Here is a 22,937-nt window from a genome sequence, read left to right as displayed (position 1 = left end):
GGTCTTTTTTTTTTTTTTGTGAAAAATCTTCTGCTCACCAAAGCTGCATTTATTTGATCAAAAATACATTCAAATTGTGAAATATTATTATAATGTAAATCATCTGTTTTCTATGTGAATATATAGTAAAGTGTAATTTATTCCTGTGATCAAAGCTGAATTTTCAGCATCATTACTCCAGTCTTCAGTGTCACATGATCCTTCAGAAATCATTCTAATATGATGATTTGATGCTCAAGAAACATTTATGATTATTATCAGTGTTGAAAACAGTTAATATTTTTGTGGAAACGGTGAGACATTTTATTTTTCAGGATTCTTTGATGAATAGAAAGTTCAAAAGAACAGCATTTATTTGAAATAGGATCTTTTGTAACACTATAAATGTCTTTGCAGTCACTTTTACTTAAAGGATTAGTTCACCACAAAATGAAAATTTCCTAATAATTGACTCACCCCAATGCCATCCAAGATATCCATGTCTTTCTTTCCTCAGTGGGAGAGAAATTATGTTTTTTGAGGAAAACATTTCTGGATTTTTCTTCTGACAATGGACTTCATTGGTTACCATCGTTTTTAAGTCCAAATCAATGCAGTTTCAAAAGTCTTTGAAGTGTTTAAACGGGCTGTACGCGATCACAGCTGAAGAAGAGGTTGTTATCTAGAGAAACGATAGGTCATTTAAAAAAAAAAAATATATAATTTATAGACTTTTTACCTTCAATAGTTGGGATTGAGCTGATCAACAAACGGACAGGGAACTACGTCATCACGTTGAAAGGTCGCGCCGGCGCCGGCAATACTATTTGAACTACTATTCATATTCATCAGAATGTTATTCATATACTATTAATATTCATATTCACTGAATACTATTACTATATATATAATAGCAAACAATACTATTTGAACTACTATTCATATTCATCAGAATATTATTCATATACTATTAATATTCATATTCACTGAATACTATTACTATATATATAATAGCAAACAATACTATTTGAACTATCCTCCTACGTACGGTTGCATTGTAAACAGTGGGGCGGTACTTCTGCCGGCGCCGGCGTGACCTTTCAACCTGATGACGTAGTTCCCTGTCCGTTTGTTGATCAGCTCAATCTGAACTATTGAAGGTAAAAAGTCTATCAATTATAATTTTTTGTGTGAAAATGACCTATCGTTTCGCTAGATAACAACCTCTTCTTCAGCTGTGATCGCGTACAGCCCGTTTAAACACTTCAAAGACTTTTGAAACTGCATTGATTTGGACTTAAAAACGATGGTAACCAATGAAGTCCATTGTTAGAAGAAAAATCCAGAAATGTTTTCCTCCAAAAACATAATTTCTCTCCCACTGAGGAAAGAAAGACATGGATATCTTGGATGGCATTGGGGTGAGTAAGGAATTTTAGGAAATTTTCCTTTTGTGGTGAACTAATCCTTTAACTAAATGCATCCTTGCTGAATAAAAGCATTAAAAAAGCATTACTGTATGTCATCATCACACACTAGTTTGTCAGTGTTTCACATGCGTGTGTTTGTCACGACAGACCCCGTTCACGTCAGCGGAGACGAGCGTGTGAAAGCGGCGCGAGAGAACGCGAGAGAAACCCACGGTGTCCTGCAGAGAGAGCTGGACGCCCGCAGACTGAAGGGGTCGCGACCCCCGGGTGAGGTGCGGGTGAAGCAGGAGCCGGTGAGTGACTCTGAGGAGCCCATGGACACGCTCACGAACGGCTCGGTCAACGGTTACCCCGCCTCGACCTCGCCGGTGTCGGACCCTCATAACGGACACGGCTCCGCTCACGCGTTCACCCCCGAGCTGCAGGAGTTTGTGCAGAACACCTTCAGGAAACATCACGTCCTGTGCCTGAGCGAGGTCAAGCGTCTGTTTAACCTGCACCTGGCCAGTTTACCCAGCGGCCACTCGGTGTACGGTCACGTGACCGACCGCATGCTGACGGACGCCATCCTCCAGAGCCAGTGCAAGCAGATCCTGGTGCCTGTGAGTACATGTGCAGCACACTCACTGTAGATGCACAGTATCGGCTCGTTTAATGCGTGAATCTGGAAAACTAATCAAGATGTGTCAATATTACACTTCTGCCCAATACACAGTCCTGTGATGATCAGTGAAAAATCACTAGTGTGCTCTTACATTTATTTATGTAGCACATATAAAGCTAAGCTACATCACTGCGACTTCATTTGGCCATTATTTTCCTAAAGACTTGATGTAAATATTTTTTAAGTTTTTTTTTAATTATTTATTTTTTGCATTAAAATTGTGGTCAAAATAAAGGTTCCTCTGATTGGTAGAGAATCCTTTTAAGCTTTTTCAGAGCCTATATATATATATATATGTGTGTATATGTGTGTGTATATGTGTGTGTGTGTGTGTGTGTGTGTGTGTGTGTGTGTGTGTGTGTGTGTGTATATGTCAAATATCATATGTTATGATTTGGTTCCCAAAGAAATAACCAAAGGTAATCAAAGTCAGAATACACATTTTTGATTAAATAAAACCATGTTTTTTGCTTGTGTCAGACTCAGAGTTACAATTTTCAGTTGTTTTGTTTGTGGCTTTAATTGCTTGTTAAGTCCATTAATGTCCGTGTCTGTCCTGCTCCTTAAGATAATGTTTGATTTTAAGATGTTCTTCAGTCCTTTGTTCCTGAAGCTTATTGGATTAAGGGTGTGTGTGTGTGTGTTGAGTGTGTGTGTGTGTGAGACAGTCTAAATGTTTATGTGTAAATGATGTTTTCTTCTCTCTTTAAGGTTTAACAACACACACACAGATCCTGATGTCAGGATATAATGTCAGATCCAGTGTGTAGTAACTGTTTCTCATCTGTGGTGTGTGTGTGTGTGTGTGTGTGTGTGTGTGTGTGTGTGTGTGTGTGTGTGTGTAGTTTCCTCCTCAGAGTGGATCCACAGCGGATGAGCAGAAGGTGTTCGGTCTGTGGGAGAGCGGAGAAACCTTCGACAAGGTGCTTTAGTCACTGTGAACTTCATTCTTGATATCCTCACACTGTGTGTGTGTGTGAGTGAGAGAGTCTGTGTGTGTGAGAGTGTGATTCTGTGTGTGTGAGTCTGTGAGAGTCTCAGTGTGTGTGTGTGTGTGTGTGTGTGTGTGTGTGTGTGTGTGTGAGTCTGTGTGTGTGAGTCTGTGTGTGTGAGTCTGTGTGTGTGAGTCTGTGTGTGTGAGTCTGTGTGTGTGAGTCTGTGTGTGTGAGTCTGTGTGTGTGAGTCTGTGTGTGTGAGTCTGTGTGTGTGAGTCTGTGTGTGTGTGTGAGTCTGTGTGTGTGAGTCTGTGTGTGTGAGTCTGTGTGTGAGAGTCTGTGTGTGTGAGTCTGTGTGTGTGAGTCTGTGTGTGTGAGTCTGTGTGTGTGAGTCTGTGTGTGTGAGTCTGTGTGTGTGAGTCTGTGTGTGTGAGTCTGTGTGTGTGAGTCTGTGTGTGTGAGTCTGTGTGTGTGAGTCTGTGTGTGTGAGTCTGTGTGTGTGAGTCTGTGTGTGTGAGTCTGTGTGTGTGAGTCTGTGTGTGTGAGTCTGTGTGTGTGAGTCTGTGTGTGTGTGAGTCTATGAGAGTCTGTGTGTGTGTGAGTCTATGAGAGTCTGTGTGTGTGTGAGTCTATGAGAGTCTGTGTGTGTGTGAGTCTATGAGAGTCTGTGTGTGTGTGAGTCTATGAGAGTCTGTGTGTGTGTGAGTCTATGAGAGAGTCTGTCTGTGTGTGAGTCTGTCTGTGTGTGAGAGAGTCTGTCTGTGTGTGTGTGTGTGTTTGAGTCTGTGAGAGAGTCTGTGTGTGTGTGAGTCTGTGAGAGTGTGTGTGTAAGAGTCTCTGAGTCTGTGAGAGTCTATGAGAGAGTCTGTGGCTACGTTTACACGGAAACGATCTGAAGAGAAAACGCAAAAGTGATCACTTTTTATTCTGCGTTTAGACGAGCGTTATGGGGGGGAAATCTGCGTGCATACGGTGACGCAAAAGTGTCTCGATGTAGTATGCACTCCAGACGGCTAGGTGGCAATGTGAAGCACTGATCGTGTACGTGTGTCACAGGTGTGTGTGTGTAGTGATTCCACTGGTGTGTGTGTGTGTGTCTGAACACTGGTCTCTGCTCCTCAGCACCGGCAGGTTCTGTTCGAGATCTTCATGAAGAACTATCGCGTCAGGAGGAACGTGATCCAGACTCGCCTCACGCAGGAGCTCGGGGACGCCGTCACCAAAACTGATGTGGATCGACTGCTCAAGGTGACGCGCTTCAGCTCTCACACACACACACACACACACACTAGGGCTGTCAAAATTGCTCAAAAATGACGTTCGAATATTCCCTCTAAAAAACACACGAATATTCGAACTATTCGAACATCTGGTTGCGCATTTTTTCAATGACGCGCATTACGTCAATAACAGGACAAATTAATACAAAGAGACATACATAACTTGTATAGGTAGTTAATTTAAGTTTAAACATATTTGACAATGTATTACCAACACAAAACCAAGTAAATAAACTAATGGCCAAGACCGCAGACCTCAGTCTCGCTCACTCGCAGGCACTCTCTCTCTCTCTCTCTCTCTCTCGCCCTCGCGCTCACGCTCTCTCTGCTCATAATAACGGTTTAAATGAACAACAATAAGCACATGTTGAGTGCTGATCAAGAGTTTTGTGCAAGCAATTTAAGGTCGCGACTCTTGCCCCAAATATAGCAGGCTTCATTCAGTGATTGAAACAAATGTATTAACATTAATTGAAGTTTTACAGTATAGAACCGACATTGAACGCTCCGAGCGAGCTGTGGTAAACATGGAACTTTTCTGTTTAACTTTAAATAAAATGAGGCACACAATTCCGAGAAATGTGACAACAAAGAACTTTTACCCTGAGGTTCATAAAAAATAAAGTGCTATTAAAAAAGAAAAAGGCTACTTACATTATTGGTGCTTGTATTAAAAAAAGGAAAAACTGACTGCAATTTATTCCATTGTCTTTTAGTGCACTGTCAACTTTCAGCAGTGACGCTGTGCTAGACAGTGCGACTCGTGTGACCTGTCCCTCAAGTCTTGTTTATACTCGACGCGTCCGCACGAGCGCGAATCGCCCCCTATCGTTTCAAAGAATAGTACAACGGCGAGCGCGTCGAGTATATAGAGTATAAACGCCTCGTCCGTTTGGGGAGGTGCGCGCGCAGTCTGCGGAGACTCGCGCTGCGGAGACAGGCGAAAGTATAAACAAGGCTTCAGGCAGCGCGCGCGCCCACTCGCAAAGCAGACAGCCGCGCCTCTGCTTCCGCGGGCGTGTTTTTCCATATTCGAAATTCACATTCGAATATTAATTTTCACGTTCGAATTTCTGTTTTTTAAAACTATTCGAATATATATTCGAATTTAGAATATTCGTTGACAGCCCTAACACACACACACACACACTGTCACTGATTCTGTTGTGACAGGGGTCGTACAGGAGCTTAAAGGGATAGTTCACTTTGAAATTAATTTTTGGTATGTTTTAGCTTACCTCAAGGGCATCCAAGATGTAGGTGTCTTTTTTTCCCCAGTAGTTTCAATTTTGATATTTTTAGGTCAAACCGTTCTTGTCTGTCAGTCATAATGCAGGTCGATGGTCACTGTCTCAAAGAGCATGCACAGAGTCCAAATTAAAACAATTCCCCGTCGTCCAAATTAAACAATTCCCCATCGTAAGTACACATTGATGGCCTAAGACACGAAACGAACAGTATTTATATAGTTTTTACCTCTTATACACAGCCATGTCCAAGTGATCTGATCTGACGTGTACACAGACTGGTGCATAGATATATACACTAGATGTCGCCTTAAAGACATTCGTTCCAATGAACTGCCGTAGACAAGGCGACATCTAGTGTGTATATATCTATGCACCAGTCTGCGCACACGTCAGATCAGATCACTTGGACATGGCTGCAAATATCAAAATTGAAACTACTGCGGAAACAAAGACACCTACATCTTGGATGCCCTTGAGGTAAGCTAAAACATACCAAAAATTAATTTCAAAGTGAACTATCCCTTTAAGGTGCTTGAATTTGACTTTTTGAAAATTAAGTCCTGGAAAAACCTTGAAAACAGACATTTTTATTTAGTACTTGAAAAGTGCTTGAATTATTGAAAATGAAATAAATTTTTATTTGTATTGATAAAACAATCTTTTCACACAAAATTAAAGCTGCAGTCCATCTGATATAGATATACAGGCATTTCGCACGGCTATGAGTGTGATATTGCTCATATAAATACCAAAGTATATGATACATCTTTTATTCTTCAAGTCAATCATATATTCATGAGAGAAAATCAGTTTGAATAAGGAAAGCGATATCTTTCTCATACTATCCTTTCAATGGTTAAACCCATAGATATCATATAATAAAGGCTAGATGTCTCGTCCGCGCTGCTGGCCAATGGAGGTCGACGTCCGCGGACGGCGGCCATCTTGCCACAGGGAGCTCGCTCACTCGTAACATTGTGTTTTAATGCTGCATGTACTTTTTAAAATAACCATAACTTGCTCAATTTTCTACCGATTTTCAAATGGTTTGGTTTGTTATAAACGTCAGAGATGTAGTTATGACACTGCATACATATGAATAATTATAACATACATGTTCAAGCATTCGGAATTATAGCCACGTTAATAACGTTTGTAAGAAACCAAACCGTTTGTAAATCCGTCAAGATTTCAGCGAGATAAGAGGATTTGTGTTCGTGCTGATCACTCCCCTTACTTCAGATACCACAGAGCTCGCCAGAAAGCTTCCCTGTGACAAGATGGCCGCCGGTGATGCCGTTCGAGACTCCGCCTTAAGACATCTAGCCTTATATGGATATCTATGGTTAAAGTTACCAGTCATGGCATGTGCTGCGCTTTATTTGTACCATTTTGTTTTATTACTTTATATAATTTTTTTATTTAATTTTTTTGTTTTTATATTTTATAATATTTTTATTTTTTTATTATTAAATCAGAAAAACAAATAGAAGAATAGAAAGGTAAGTGCTAGTATTAATTGGGCAGTTGCTGATGAAAAAGATGAGAAAAATATTTCACATATCATTACAAATCAATGTTTTTGATCTTGTTTATTTTAATAAGAGTGATGTGCTGCACTTTATTTGTACCATTTTGTTTTATTAGTATATTTTTATTTATCTATTTATCTTTTTTTAGAATTTAAAAGATAGTAAAGATACGATATTGTGAGATCTCTGATTGTAGTCCGAAAAACAAAACAAAAAGTAGTGCTTAAAGTCTTAGAAACTAGATTTTCCAGTGTCTGAACGAACCCTGATATTAAAGTGATGTAGGCGATACGTTCTCAGATCAGTGCTGTTGATCTTGTGTTGTTCTAGGAGTGCTGTATGAGTTTGGGAGGGATGTGGTATCTGAAGGGAACGGTTCGCTCCTGACGGGAAGACTCGGAGCGCTGGGATCCCGTCGATCGGCTCGTCTGCCTCCGGAGGCGGAGCTAAACACACCAACCAATCGCTGCCCTCGGCTGAGCGGGGTGGGAGGAGCATCTGCACACGCCGACCCTTCAGACTCACACACGAGCGTCTCAGAACAAGGGCTGAAGATTGATTTAATTCTGCCATGTAAGCGTCAGGAGCGGAGTCGTGTGCTGGACACGTACTCAAGACTATCTTTGGGTTTTCTTTTCTATGATTTAAAACGAGTAGTTTCTAATAAAGATGACGGGAGATCGTGGTTCAGCTCATTTCAGCTCGCTTGTGGCCTTTGCGAGTTTATCGTCAGGTTTTGGCTTTGTTTAGACTGAAGAAAAGATGTTTGCTTTAATAATCCTCTTGGTTTTATTGAATATTGTTTTTTTGTTTGTTTTTTTTTGTTCTGGGAAACAATTAAATGCGATTAATAGCATCCAAAATAAAAGTTTGTGTTTATGTGTGTGTGTGTGTTCTGTGTATAATTATTTTGTATATATAAATACACACACATGCATGTGTATATTTGAGAATTATTTGCATGTATATATATTTATATATTGTTTATATTATATATAAATAACAAATATTTCTTAAATGTATGCATGCGTGTGTATTTATATATAGCCTACAAAATAATCATACACACACATTATATAAACACAAATTTTAATTTTGGATTTGATTAATCGTTTCACAGCACAAGTTTGTTTTGCTTCTCTTTCATTACGGCATCGGGTCATAAATACTATGATCTGCTGACTGTCAAATATTAATATCTCTGCTCTCATTGGGTCAAATGAAGGCCGTGAAGTTCCTCGTTCACTTTCTGAAAGGATTACAACTCTTATAACCAAAAACACATTCAGATATTGTGATTTCTGGAGCAGTTTAGATCAAATCTGACCAACAAACAATCAAAAGCTGATATATGAATCAATGTTCATGAACATTTATTGGCATTTTTGTGTTGATTTATGTCAGAATTGAAGCTCCGAATGACTGTCTGGAAAAGCGGATTCATATTAAATGTGAAAGCAATGTAAGCGTTAATTCTTGTGAAAATTAAAATGGTTTTTTTTCCCTCTCGTCATGCAAGAGAATTGCCGGCTTCATTTCAACGGTTAAAGTGTGGAAGAAAGTGCCTCTTAAATATTCAGGGGAAATATTGCATCAATCTAGAGTGAAATTCCCTTCACATGCATCTGTCACTCATATCTGTGTCTCGTCCACACCTGGATATGAAGCGTTCACTGTCACGTCTCTGTTCTTATGCATTCCTCATATTCATAAGCTGGATCATTGATGATGTCATACTCCATCAGACGGGTTTTTATTTGTATGTCATTCTGAATAAATGTTGCAACTCAAATCTTGTCTTATTTTATTGTTTTCATATAGAAGACGATTCATATTCGGGAATACACTGATAATCTCGGATGATTAACTAAATTTAGCTGAATAATGACTACGTGTGGCTTTATAGCTGGAATTTAATTTAATAACATTAAAACTGTTATTATTGTGTTTATAATTCATGTGAAACTTCTGTATTGTTGAAGTGACTACATGCAAACAACAAAAGGAAAATGTTTAAATTTTAATCACAAAAAACTGGTAACACTATATAATAATAAGGTCCTTTAGGTAACGTTAGCTAATGCATCAAATAATAAGCAATACATGTGTTACTGAATTCATTAATCTTTATTAACATCAGTTAATGAAAAACAGCTGTTGATTGTTCATGCAAACTAAAGTTCATTAAATAATATTAACAGATGCAACGTTTGGTAACACTTTATCTAGTGTCCTTGTTACTCATATGTTGCCAATATTCTGTAGTAATAACAGTAAATAATGCATAATTATATGTGACTAATCTTAACCCTATAAGTACATATTACTCAGTACTTGCACTGTAACAATGACACCTTAAAATAAAGTTTTTAACTTGTTAAGTTGTGAATCTATTATGCATAAATATTTAATGATCATTTTCTAACATCTGGATCTGTATTTGCAGACTTTGATAACAACATAGATATAGTTTTACTAACATTAAGATACTTTATAAAGCAATTAGAGATATTGACCATTGCAGCTGATAATTTTTCTGCAGTTTGCTTTGCAAATATATGATATAACTGTATCATCAGCGTACATCTGAAAATGAACAGTAGATGCACAAACATCAGGTACGTCATTAATATAGAAACGGAATAATAAAGGTCCCAATACTGACCCTTGAGGTACGCCAACAGAATTATTAACTACTGTATGGCCCTCCCGAACACACTGTTTTATATCAGCAAGGCATGATCATGATTGTTTTAAATAGCCTACCTCTGGAAAGAAATTATAATTTGCTAACTTGTGAAAAGTCCCCCTGTAGTCAATAATTGTATTGCAACTCTGATCATCAAAATTATATATTTAAACGTTTTTGCCTTGAATTTTTACATGCTTTAAAATATCTTGAGTGTAACTTGACACCCTTGCCTCATTTAGTATGCGCGGTTCTATAAATATGCAAATGAGCCCCGCCTCCACTCACTCACTCAGCTCAGAGATCCACTGGTTGACGATCACACGTTGATCTGATTGGTTACAAGGTAGTTTGTGAAGTCAGAAACACCAGCGATTTCAAAGCGTGTGTTTGAGACTGTCTTTGGTTCACTGCAGTTTTAAGGAGGAAATACTCAGCAATGCTGTCGACTTATGAACTTACACATGGTTTGTCTTAAAGCATATTAAAAACACCACATAGACACATAAACAACATTAAAAGCTGGATTTTCACCACAGGGGGACTTTAAATAAATAATGTTGCTCGACTTTATTTATTTAGTTTTTTTTTTTTTTTTGTGAAATTTTTACTAAATTTGTAATAAAAAATGTGTAAATAAATTACATGAGAAAATTATTTAAATTCTATCTGCATCATCTTCACGCAGACCAGTGTCATTTTATTTTTATAATATTTCGATAGTTTTTAATGTTTGGTTTTCATGTTAATTTCGTTATGTGATTTTGCCATTGTTTTAGTCTTTTTCTTAATATTGCCATTACTTTTATTTCATTTTATTTATATATATATATATATAAAATTCTCGGATTAATTATTTTAGTGCTTTAACTTAAATTTATTTCAGTTTATTGCAAATGCAACATTTCTAATTTTCTTTTTTTTTTAACTAATAATTATATTTTATTTCAGCTTTATATCAATTAACAAATGTTTTTAATATATTATAATATATATATTAACCCTGGCACTATGCAGGGAATACATGTTTTTATGCAGTCAACAAATGCACATTTCAGAAGATCTGAATTCTCCAATGTTTGCAAGAAAATTAAAGGTTATATATTTAAATTCAAAGACTTTTTTTTAAAGTCCCCCTGTAGTCAATAATTGTATCCCTTAAAACTCATCTTTAATCACTAAAATGACATATTTAAATGTTTTTTCCTTGGAAAAAAAAAATGTCTTCATGATTTTCACCACAGGGGAACATTAATTAAAATCTCATGATTTACTGTATCAAATGCTTTCTTTAAATCTAGATAGACAGCTCCCAGCACACCTCCTCTGTCCACTCCACTTTAGATTTTATATTTTCTAAAAGAAAATCTTTTTTTTCTTTTCTTTTAGAAAAATGATACTTTTTGAAACCCAAACCTGCATCTGATGTAATGAGATTTGATCTGGGGATTCTGTGCTTTTTCAGAATATGCGTAATAGCGCCCCCTGCCGTATAACAGTGGAAACACGGATATGACAATACGAACAAAGTGCAAGCTCCAGTTCTAATCTAGTCGGGTGTGTTGAAGATAAAGAGTCGAAGCATCTGTTCTGTTCTCTCTCAGTGTGTCTGATAAAGCCTGATGTCGCTCACATCTTATCAAAGGCTTTGATTAGATGTTCTCTGATGTCCTCTGGGTTTCAAGTCCATCTCTCTGTGAGAAAGAGAGTTTGTTCTCCTCGTCTGCACTGCTGATTCAGGTGAAAGGTCACATGCAGTGATGCAAACACACAGTTCAAGATGAATGATGACCAACAACACTAACAAGCTTGAGAACTTGAGACTGAAACACATGGAATCACAAAGTTCACATGCCAATAAAAAAGAAGTTTGCAAATAACTGATATCTGCAAGATAATGGTTTTCCTCTAAAAGATGATGCAACACATGTACTGATCAGTTATGACTAACACAAGCACTGGACTTATTCCACAAAGCTTTATTTTCCCAATATTCACAATAAATAAAGTTTTGCATTACAAATTATTTTTGCATTACATTATTTCCACATTACTGTATTATAGACCAATTCTATATTTTACTTTGTAAAAAGATTTATAAATATTTGTGTCGATCTAATGTTTGCATCTGTTCTGCCTTTAATTTACAATGATTTTTGATAAATAATAATTGTTTCATGGTGATTTTCAAAGGACACATTATATTATTCTTAGATTATTAGTAAATGTTCATTTAAATAGTTGAATATGTCTTTACATTTGCAGAAAAATCTAAAGATATGCTTTATTGACACATTTTTTGGTCTCTTGATTCTGGGGTAATACAGTATAATCTGAAGTTTCACTATAAAACACAAGAAATATTAGTCAGTTACAGCACTTTCAGTTTACAGTAACATTCAGAAATGTTTTCAAAGTGCTTTATATACAGTCTCCATATACATTTCTGTACATTTCATTCAAATGTACTGGTTCTGTCGGGTTTACATGAAAACACGACAAAATGTCATGTTTTTCGTGCCATTATTTTGTTTGTGAGATTAAATTTAAAAAAAATGCCTCATTCGGGCTTGGTCCTGTTTTCCTTCAGGTCCTCTTTGCTCTTTTGAATGAAGGTGAAGATCTCAGTAAACAGGGCTTTGTATGCGGGCTGCTCGTGGTGTGTGTTCACGCCCTGAGTGTGTGTGTGTGTTTGAGCTTTGTGTCTCGGCGTCTCATCCTCGCAGCGACGCAGGAGCGTGTCGTATTTCTCCTTCAGGGCGACGTACTGCGCATCCATCTCGTTCAGCAGAGATATCCCATGATGCTCGTCACCGTGCCACTGCAGGCTCCGCCCCCTGTGACTGGCCACGCCCACTTCCTCATCCAATGGGAGGGACTCGTTGTGTTCTTGTTTGCTGGAGCTCAACAGAAGGCGTAGCTCCTGGACTTCAGCTTGGGTCTCGGTCAGCCGGCTCTTGTAAACTCCCATCAGCGCCGCTTTGGGCTCCAGTTGGCGGAGCTCGTGGGCCAGAACATGGGCTTCTCGCTCAGCAGACTCTCGCTGAACGCGCTCCGTGTGCAACTGGGCCTGCAGGGAACGGGATGAGCGCAAGAGCTCCCAGAACTCCTCCTGTTCCTCCCGGGTCAGAGAACAGACGCTGCTGGAAGTGGAGAGCTCATGGGAAAAGTGCCTGAAATAAATATAGCATGGTAGAAAAACCAGAGCCATTAGTCAGGTGACCGCAAAGCTAACAAACACATGTAAAGCTAACAAACATATGTTCTAAGAACGTTTTTCTAATGTTCCCATTAAGTTGTGAAAACGTTAAACCAAGCAGCAACCTTCCAGTCTCTCTCTTGAATCCAACATTAAACTGCAGTTCATGGACTGGCCACTAGAGACCGGCTGCAGAAGAGACTCAATCCCATAGACCTCCATGTTAAAATATCCAACTTTACAGCAGAAGAAAACATGTTTACAGTCTGGTGCAAAAAGTGGTTTTGGTCTATATAGCTAATTTTGCCCTTTCTGACGACTGTGAGGAACATATGTAAAGCTAACAAACATAATATGTTATAAGAACGTTTTGCAATGTTCCCATTAAGTTGTGCAAATGTTGAAACCAAGCAGCAACCTTCCCAGTAGCACCTCACTGCAGTACACGAGATCCAGGGGGTGGAGTTGGGTCCAGATCCAGGGGGCGGAGATTGGTAGGTTTAGGGGTGGGTTTAGGGATCAGGGGGTGGAGATGGGTAGGTTTAGGGGTGGGTTTAGGGATCAGGGGGTGGAGATGGGTAGGTTTAGGGGTGGGTTTAGGGATCAGGGGGTGGAGATGGGTAGGTTTAGGGGTGGGTTTAGGGATCAGGGGGTGGAGATGGGTAGGTTTAGGTATATGTAAGGTGGGAGGAGTTGGATCTGGATCCAACCCCGCCTCCTGGATCTTGTGTTCTGCAGTGAGGACCATCTCAACCTTCCGGTCTCTCTCTTGAATCCAACACTGAAGAGACTTAAACTGCAGTTCATGGACTGGCCACTAGAGACCAGCTGCAGAAGAGACTCAATCCCATAGACCTCCATGTTAAAATGCCCAACTTTACAGCAGAAAAACACGTTTACAGTCTGGTGCAAAAAGTGGTTTTGATCTATATAGCTGATATTGCCCTGCATGACGACTGTGAGGGGGTGATTTTTTGTAATAACTCATCCGTTTAAATTATATTAAGCCTTAAAGTTCTGCATAATTAAGGGCGTGGCCCATTAAGTTATGAAAACATTCAAACATCCATTAAAAATAATATCGATAACACTTTACAATAAGGTTCAATAGTTAACTACCCTAGTAAACATGAGCTAAGAATGAACTTCAGCATTTATTAATCTTAGTTAATATTAATTTCAACATTAACTAATACGTTATTAAAATCAAAGGTTGTATTTGTTAACATTAGTTACTGCGCTAACATGAACAAACAATGAACAGCTGTATTTACAAACAAATTTCTAACAAATGTATTGCTCATGGTTAGTTCATGTCAGTTACTACATTAACTAATGTTAACTAATGAACCTTATTGTAAAGTGTTTCCAAAACATCTTGGTTATACGAGTGTTTAGGGAACATTACATTGTATCATTTTTTCACATTTTGAACGTTACTTTTGAATGTTGTCCGAACATTCCGAAACAAGTCGTAACATTTAAAAAATGTTAAACGAACATCCAATCTATACGTTTCAGAATAAAAAAAAACATTGAATAAACACTGTTTTTGTCACGCCAACATATAAGGTCACATTGTTAAAGGATAATTCCGGTATTTAACACCTTGAGTCTATTTTGTAGTTTGTTATGGATGAACTAGAGTGGTGGACACAGACATGTTGACGATGGGTCCTGTCTCGACTTTTTGACTCTTCTAGAATCGCCTTTGACCGCTTCGGAGTGGCTGTCTATGGACACGAACATGTCCTTAAAACAACCCTTAACGTTCGTTTTCAAAACTCTGCAACTCACCGAGTGGTTAGTGATTAAAAACAAGTAGCGTAGCGAAATACAGTTTCTGTCGTGTTTTATTTGTCATTTTGTAAAATCCCATTGATTTCTGTTGGAGGACTCATTGCTGGTTGATATTACTGCGCTACCGGGAATGGAAAAGGGGGCTGTTTACATTTGGTTGTAGTCTTTTTGCTCAGTTCTCCGTCTCTCAGAAGGCTAGCGTGAGCAGAGCAACTGTCCTCTATGCGCTAGACACCGAGTTCCGTACAGCGTCCTTGTACACTGGGTGCATGTGTGCATGTCCATAGACAGCCACTCTGAAGCGGTCAAAGGCGATTCTAGAAGAGTCAAAAAGTCGAGACAGGACCCATCGTCAACATGTCTGTGTCCACCACTCTAGTTCATCCATAACAAACTACAAAATAGACTCAAGGTGTTAAATACCGGAATTATCCTTTAAATATAAAGTCATAATTATGTGCAATAAAGTGAGAAATTATTAGATATAAAGTTGCAATTGTAAGAAATAATGTAGGAATTGTGAGAAATGTCGCAATTGTGAAATCAGAATAATTTTTTGGAGTAAAGTGTTGGAAAATGTTAACTATATAAATCATATTTTCCATGTTAACTGCAGCAGAATAAGAGATTTATAATGTTTGGGAAGGACGTTCTGTCTGAAACCTCAGGACAGGTCAGTTCTTTTTCTTTACTATTTAATTTTTTTATGCATGATATTTAATTTTCTTATGCATGATATTCTTCTTATGCATCTGTTGTGATTATTTTATGACTCCTTTTCTATGTAATGCACTTAGATTTACCATTGTGCATGAAATGTACAGGTTTACGTGACCTAAAACAGTAGGGTTTTAACACATGCAGAGACGTACTTGTGTGACGGACACCTAGAGCCTGCGAGTCCCTGAGCATCATAGTGCAGTGGTGAATCCAGATGTGCATCAGACCGGCTCTGTTCAGCAGAAACCAGTCTCATCCTCTTCATGTCTCTCTGGAGCTCCTCTATCTGAGTCTGCAGGCCGTCCACCGTCTCTGTGAGCCTGCATGAGTGAGGAGAGGAGTTATTACTGATGTTCTTCGGTCATTTCTGAACGGAAAATTTTACTCTTTTTTTTGGTACGAAACTTGGTAAAAGTTTTGGCACTTGCTATGTGAACACAATGAATAAAATCATGGACATGATTTGAACAGGTTAAATGTTCCTGTAAGAAATAATCACACTTGATCTCCTCACGGTCAGAAATGAGCGTATTAGAAATGAACAAAGATGAAGTTTCCTCTAGTGGAAGCGTTTGGTACTGCAGCCGAACTCTCACTGAAAGATCATTTATTGAGATATCAACTTCAAATTTGGAACACAACTTGTTTAGATTTATGGCTTTGATTTTCTCACAGTTTTATAGAGTAAAACATGTTTTTGAAAATATATATTTCACATAAAAATTTTAAATAGTATTTTTGCTCTAACTTTCTGTAACTTCTTAAAGTTCACTTTTTAAAACTTTTTTCACTTCAGCAATAATCTGCCAAGCGTCGTCTTTGAAAAGAGATCAAACTTCAGTCTGTCGCTCTAAAGCATTCAACATTTACCACAGTTTAAGTTTATGTTAAAAAAGTGAATAAATGGATTATAAATACAGCGTAAATATAATTTAGCACCATAAAATCCCCCCCAAAATACAAAATATTACATTAAAAAACATCAAACTAAAAGTACATTAATTTCATGGAAATAAAAAAATTAATTTCGTCATTTTTGAGCGACACGTGAAGGTTAAAGCATATCCCTGTGATTTAGAGTGGTGTGTGAAGACTCACCCCTGGATCTTCATCTGGGCCGCTCTGTTCTCCAGCATCAGCCTCTGGTTCCTCAGCTCGAGATCTCGTGTCGTGGAGTCGAGCTGCTCAGAGACTCGAGCGTGCTGATCGTTCACCGACCGCAGAACTTCCACCTGCTTAGAGAGATACTGGATGACAGAGAAAATAACATTAGAATCAAATCTGACAGGTTCAGGTTCAGGTTCAGGTTCCCTCATCTGTATTACAGTTTCTCTCAGTCGCTTTGGTACATTTCTCGAATCATTCTTCATATTTGCAAACCAGTAAGTGCATTTCTCAAAACAATTTGTACAAACAGCAGAACACGATGGATTATTGCAAAAGCTTGTAACTTACTCAAAATCTGTCTTTTCAGATGTAAACTATGGCTACGATTATGATGACAATGATCGAAAATGCACAAGACTGCACTTTATCTGTATGGCATATATACATTTTAACAGTACAAATGCACACATTACTCTATGTGGGATATTGATTGCAGGAGACTGGATGCATTCTTCTGTGCATTTGACGGACGGACGGACGGACGGACGGACGGACGGACGGACGGACGGACGGACGGACGGACGGACGGACGGACGGACGGACGGACGGACGGACAGATAGATAGATAGATAGATAGATAGATAGATAGATAGATAGATAGATAGATAGATAGATAGATAGATAGATAGATAGATAGATAGATAGATAGATAGATAGATAGATACCTCTATCTCCTGCAGCTGGTCCTGGTTGGTCTCCTGCATCTGTTGGAGAGTCTGCTCTAAGTCTCTGTTCTGCTCCAGTAAGTGTTTCCCCAGTTCAGCCGCTAGACGAAGATCTGAGGAGGAAGAGGAGAATCTGCTGACAAACTGAGGCTAAACAAGTGCAGCAAGCGCAACAACAAAGAAGTTTTCGTCTGTACAGATATTTAAACAATTTTACTTTTTAATTATTTATCTGTTCATGCAGACATATAGTGTGCTGATTTTCATGACGGCGCTGATTTCAGTCTTTGATATGAAACAGACTCTCGGGATGTAGTGGAGAGTCAGACAACATTTCCTTCAATCCTCAGTGCTGTCATGATCTGAGTTAGATATTCATGAACAAATGAGATTACATATTCAATGGAGACTAAATGAAGCTACTTTCTTAATATATTGCAAACAAAAATGAGACTAGCAACCGAGGCTCGTCTGTGAGGCAGAGCCACACCAAAATATTCATCCAAACATAGACCTAATACACACTGAATTAATAATAAATGACATATGTGTTTAGCATTCTGCAACAATATTTTCGGGTTTTCTAGACTATTTTAAGTCGTAAAGTGAAGTGAGCAGGATATATGAAAATGAAGCGCATGGATGATACTGCGAGGGCAGTCGGTCTCTGAGCCTCTCTGGCTCAACAGCGCCCCCACAACTTTCCAATGTAAATCTGTGGTGAGAAATGGAACTGCAGCGCGCTCTCATAGAGAACCATTGGGGCAGATTTCTGGCTGCCCCGCATATTGTCACGTGACCTTACGTTAACCTCGGTTCAAAACCAATATGATAACTTTCAGATATGTAAAAAGAAGAAGAAGAAGAAGAAGAAAAAAAACCCTTCAGATATGTGTTTGCATCAGGTCAGTAACTAATTGGCTAGAAGTGTATCAAATTAATGAAAGTTTAAGTTTAAACGTTCTCGTGTGAATCGCCTTTATAATCGCCTGTTGTGTTTGTTTTATGTTTGTTCTGAGAATAGACATGACTTTGTTTTCCTCACTGAAATTCTTTCTTTGCGATATTCTAAAACCACATTCGGACGCAATAAATACTACATTAAGGCAATTCTAATGGCATTCTATGCATTTGTTGTAGTATGTCAATCATCATTAGAGCGCCACCGTCAGGCTGAATAACGCAAGGACATTACAATTCTGCCAAAAGTGTGTCTGATGTGTTCAGCGATTAGAATATAAAGCTTACAAGATGTTTATCATAAATTAGCGCTAAAACCAGGAGTTTTACTGCAATCTAGATTATATTTTCATTTAAAAAGTAGGTTATTATAAACTTGCACTTCATCAATATTATATAATAGGCCTATATAATGTTATATAATAACAATATTATAGGCCCAGTTAGATGAAGAAATCCTTAAACTCACCATGTTCCAGATCTTGATGATCATACCAGGGTTCTTCCTCTTTCAAATCAAATTCTCCTTCTATCATGTCTGTGAGCATCTTGAGTCAGTAATGCAGAACAACTCTAGTTCTTTTAGTTATTATAAATTTGAGTTTTGCTTTTCTGTCAGTAAATGTAGCCTATATAATCTATATTATTATCTCTTTTTCTTCTTTAATGGTTGAAAGTAGGCTACTTTGAATAAGATGTAGCCTAGATATAATAGCGCATTACATGTGTCAGTCTGAGACATTGCACTGAGTAATATTGTGTCCTCGGGAGCGCGCGCAGGAGGAGGAGCTAACGTGGCGCGCGCGCTGAATGACGAATGAAAGTGCGCGCACAGATTGTACAGAGTAACCCGTGTACAATCTTTGTATAGATCAGTTTTGTTGAAGATATCTGGTATGAAGTACATTTTAACATTTATTAACCTTAATCTGATGCATATTTGTCATAAATAAAACATTATCACTTTTCGGATGGTTTCCCTGAAAAATTACTTTTTGTTCACACCAGATTTCTTATAGTTTTGTGATCAGACATTTTAAGAGTAGGAGATCAATGCAGAAATATGTGAAACACGACTGTTAATATTTCTATGGAAAACACTATTATTATTATTATTTATGCAGGCTACACTTAGATATTTATATACGCAGTTTTAGCAGGTTTACTTTAATTTCTGTTCAAAACTATAGGGCTGTCATCAGTCGTATAATTGAACAAACAAAATAAACAGAAAATAATGCAAACTTTGCTAGAGTGATTGTTTTGAACAAGTACTTAGACGTTATTAAAAACATATTATTTTAGTTAAAGTATTTGTATAAATGTCGCCACCTTCGGATGAGACGTAAAACCGAGGTCCTGACTCTCTGTGGTCAGAGTAGGGGTGTAACCCGGTGTCCTGGCCACATTCCACCCATTGGCCCTTACCAATCATGGCCTCCTAATAATCCCCTTACATTGAATTGGCTCTATCACTCTCTCTCCTCTCTCCACCTATATGGGGTGAGATTTCGGTCACAATTCTGCGCGCGCAAGATCACATTTTGAGCGTGGAAAAGGGCATTTCGCACGCGCGTGAACTGAGTTTTGCGGAGAAATGTTCGTCTCGCAGATAAGAAAATATTGCGAGCGAACGAAAATCAATTTTGCATTTAAAATAAGTATTTGGATGTGCGCGGACGTTCTCTTTCGCGTGTGCAAAGTTTCACTTTCTTGCTCCTTTCATACCAGCCGTGAGCGCTCTCTAAGCGCAGACGGCTCGCTTGCTCAACACAACCCAGCGTTACAATATGCCATAATTCCAGCCAATCAGAGATGAGACTGCTAAATTCTGATTGGCTGGCTTGAAAACCAATCACAAGACTCCCTGCATCACCTACTGCGGAAGAGAACTATTTTTTTATTTTTTTTTTATTTTTTTATTTAGTCAGTTCAAATACAAAAACATTTCAGTACAATGCAAAAAAAAAAAAAAAAAATGGTTACAAAGTATTGACAATACAGCTCAAAATATTTTACCAAAATAATAATAATAATAATAATAATTATTATTATAAAATAAACAAACATAAGAACAAATACAAAAATATAAGTATAAAATATCAGGGCATTTATATGTATTTGAAAAGCTTTAATATTTGTATTGTTTTTATAAGCTTTTTATTTTGTGATCTCATGTTTGAAAGAGTTTCAAAATATATTGTTAGATCAGTGTTATAGAAGGCAATATACCGTAGGAGGTTTTCTTTTGTTTTATTCTTGTCTTATGAATATAAAATTTCGCCAAAATGATAAAAAGATTAATTATATAATTTTGTTTTTCAGAAAAAAAAGGGTTTTTGAAACAAAGTAAAATGTCATGAGGGTCTAAATCAAGACATCTGTTCAATTTTTTTGTCATATCTATTTTAAAGTCAGTCCAAAAAGAAATTGAACATTTATTTTTATATTGCCCTTTTTCTGTCTTCAAGTGATGTGTTACAAAAAGTGCACTTATCACAAACAGCGTGAATATATCTACTAATGGTTGCATTTACAGGATAGCATCTATGAATAATTTTGTACATTACTTCTTTGACTTTATTAGAAATAATAAACTTATAGGGCATAGTCCAAATGTTGCGCCAAGATATACAATAAGGTTTAAGCCACTTTGATTTACATGGAGGACTGGATCCAACATTAAAGGAGTTTCTTATAAAGTTGTTATTAAAACCTTTATCAAATAAAGAGAGACCATTTACAAAGAGTTGAGGATTTTGTAAAGATGTATTATTGATATCTACATCTGAAAATTTGTTTAATATTAGTATGCCATTAGGAATAGCCTTAATTACTTTGTTAAATTCTTTTTCATTTACAAATAAACCATATTTTGAAATAAAATTAGGGTAGGTGTAAAATTGCCCATTTTTGTCAATTAGTTGGCTAACAATTAAAATGTTGTGTTGGACCCAATTCTCCATGTACAAAGATTTTTTATTATGAATGATATTACTATTGTTCCATATAAAACACCTACTGGGAGAAAAATTGTGTTTGTACAAAAGGGACCAGAAAAATAATGTTTGTCGGAAGAGAACTAGTGCAGTTGAGTAAAGTTGGCAGTAAATTCACAGATTCGATTGTTGTATAACCATCAGGACAGCAGTGATGTGTGAACTGAATTTAGCAACAATACAGTGAATTACAGTAAAGATATGTTTCATAAAAATCATAAAAATTATACATTTACAATTGTATAAAATTTAAAATATATATTTTCCCAAAATAAGTGTTGTAGTATAACCTTCAGGACAGCAGTGATGTGTGAACTAAATTAGGCAACAATACAGTGAATTACAGTGAAGTTATTTAATATTTTCATAAAAATTATACATTTACAGTACAATTGTATATACAATTTAAAATAGGCCTATATATTTTACCAAAATAAGTGTTGTTGTATAACCATCAGGACAGCAGTGATGTGAACTGAATTTGCCAACAATACAGTGAATTACTGTGAAATTATTGAATATTTTTCATAAATAATAATCATAAAGAATATATGCAAAACGATATTTATACAAAATAAGTGTTGTTATAAAAAGAGGTGTCATTTGTGCAGTAACAACGTTTAGCTCACGAGTTATTGACCCGGGAAGTTCGAATCTGTGAATTTACTGCCAACTTTACTCTCAACTGCACTAGTTCTCTGAATCCGCAGTAGGTGATGCAGGGAGTCTTGTGATTGGTTTTCAAGCCAGCCAATCAGAATTTAGCAGTCTCATCTCTGATTGGCTGGAATTATGGCATATTGTAACGCTGGGTTGTGTTGAGCAAGCGAGCCGTCTGCGCTTAGAGAGCGCTCACGGCTGGTATGAAAGGAGCAAGAAAGTGAAACTTTGCACACGCGAAAGAGAACGTCCGCGCACATCCAAATACTTATTTTAAATGCAAAATTGATTTTCGTTCGCTCGCAATATTTTCTTATCTGCGAGACGAACATTTCTCCGCAAAACTCAGTTCACGCGCGTGCGAAATGCCCTTTTCCACGCTCAAAATGTGATCTTGCGCGCGCAGAATTGTGACCGAAATCTCACCCCATACACCTATAGCTGGTGTGTGGTGAGCGCACTGGCGCCGTTGTACTGTGGCTGCCGTCGCATCATCCAAGTGGATGCTGCACACTGGTGGTGTTTGAGGAGAGATCCCCTGATATGATTGTAAAGCGCTTTGGGTGTACAGTAGTACATATGAAAGCGCTATATAAATGCCTCATTCATTCATTCATTCACCTCATACATTATGAGATTTTTAATAAACCACTTTTATGATTTATTTTCACACAAAACCTGTTGCTCAATACAATTTTTTTTTTTTTTTTTGCAATCATACACTATGAAAGTAGTGAAAAGCAAATTTTTTCTTATGGCGTGCCTTTAGTCCCATTATATCCTATAACAGTTAAAATATTTTATTAAAAAAAAATAAAAAATCATCCAAACATAAATGTTACATAGCCGAGATTACCTGTATAAGACCCACTTCTAGAGATAAACTGTTGATAATAATGAAAACACAATAGCTTTGGTGTTCATGGCTATTTATTCAGGTGAAGAGACACTAGCACCACTTCTTGATCATCAGTATTTGTGTGTAAACTTCACTTTTTAAATGAACAT

The 22,937-nt window shown here is 37.5% G+C and overlaps 2 protein-coding genes and 1 long non-coding RNA gene across 3 annotated transcripts in view; 1 reads left to right on the top strand and 2 right to left on the bottom strand.

Moving 5' to 3' along the window:
- The window catches only part of polr3e (polymerase (RNA) III (DNA directed) polypeptide E), a 31,335-nt gene extending 22,473 nt beyond the window's left edge, over nt 1-8,862 (top strand). The window contains exons 18-21 of the mRNA XM_082152116.1: nt 1,557-2,011; nt 2,919-2,996; nt 4,131-4,256; nt 7,401-8,862. Of these exons, the coding sequence (XP_082008242.1) occupies nt 1,557-2,011; nt 2,919-2,996; nt 4,131-4,256; nt 7,401-7,457 (716 nt within the window). The 3' untranslated portion in view covers nt 7,458-8,862. The remainder of the gene's footprint in view (nt 1-1,556; nt 2,012-2,918; nt 2,997-4,130; nt 4,257-7,400) is intronic.
- The window catches only part of LOC309485392, a 111,066-nt gene that overhangs the window by 4,347 nt on the left and 83,782 nt on the right, over nt 1-22,937 (bottom strand). The window lies entirely within an intron of this gene.
- cdr2b (cerebellar degeneration-related protein 2b) lies at nt 12,320-18,981 on the bottom strand (the record flags this gene model as incomplete). Its single annotated transcript, XM_082152559.1, has 5 exons — nt 18,740-18,981; nt 17,311-17,423; nt 16,577-16,725; nt 15,631-15,798; nt 12,320-12,932 (listed from the first exon to the last, which is right to left on the bottom strand). The coding sequence occupies exons 1-5, from the start codon at nt 18,816-18,818 to the stop codon at nt 12,320-12,322; spliced, it is 1,122 nt and encodes a 373-aa protein (XP_082008685.1). The 5' UTR covers nt 18,819-18,981.

Source organism: Leuciscus leuciscus (assembly GCF_965113295.1).
Source record: "Leuciscus leuciscus genome assembly, chromosome: 21".
Lineage (NCBI taxonomy): Eukaryota > Metazoa > Chordata > Actinopteri > Cypriniformes > Leuciscidae > Leuciscus > Leuciscus leuciscus.
Note: the sequence above shows the minus strand (reverse complement) of the source record. Positions and strands in the feature narration are given on the sequence as shown.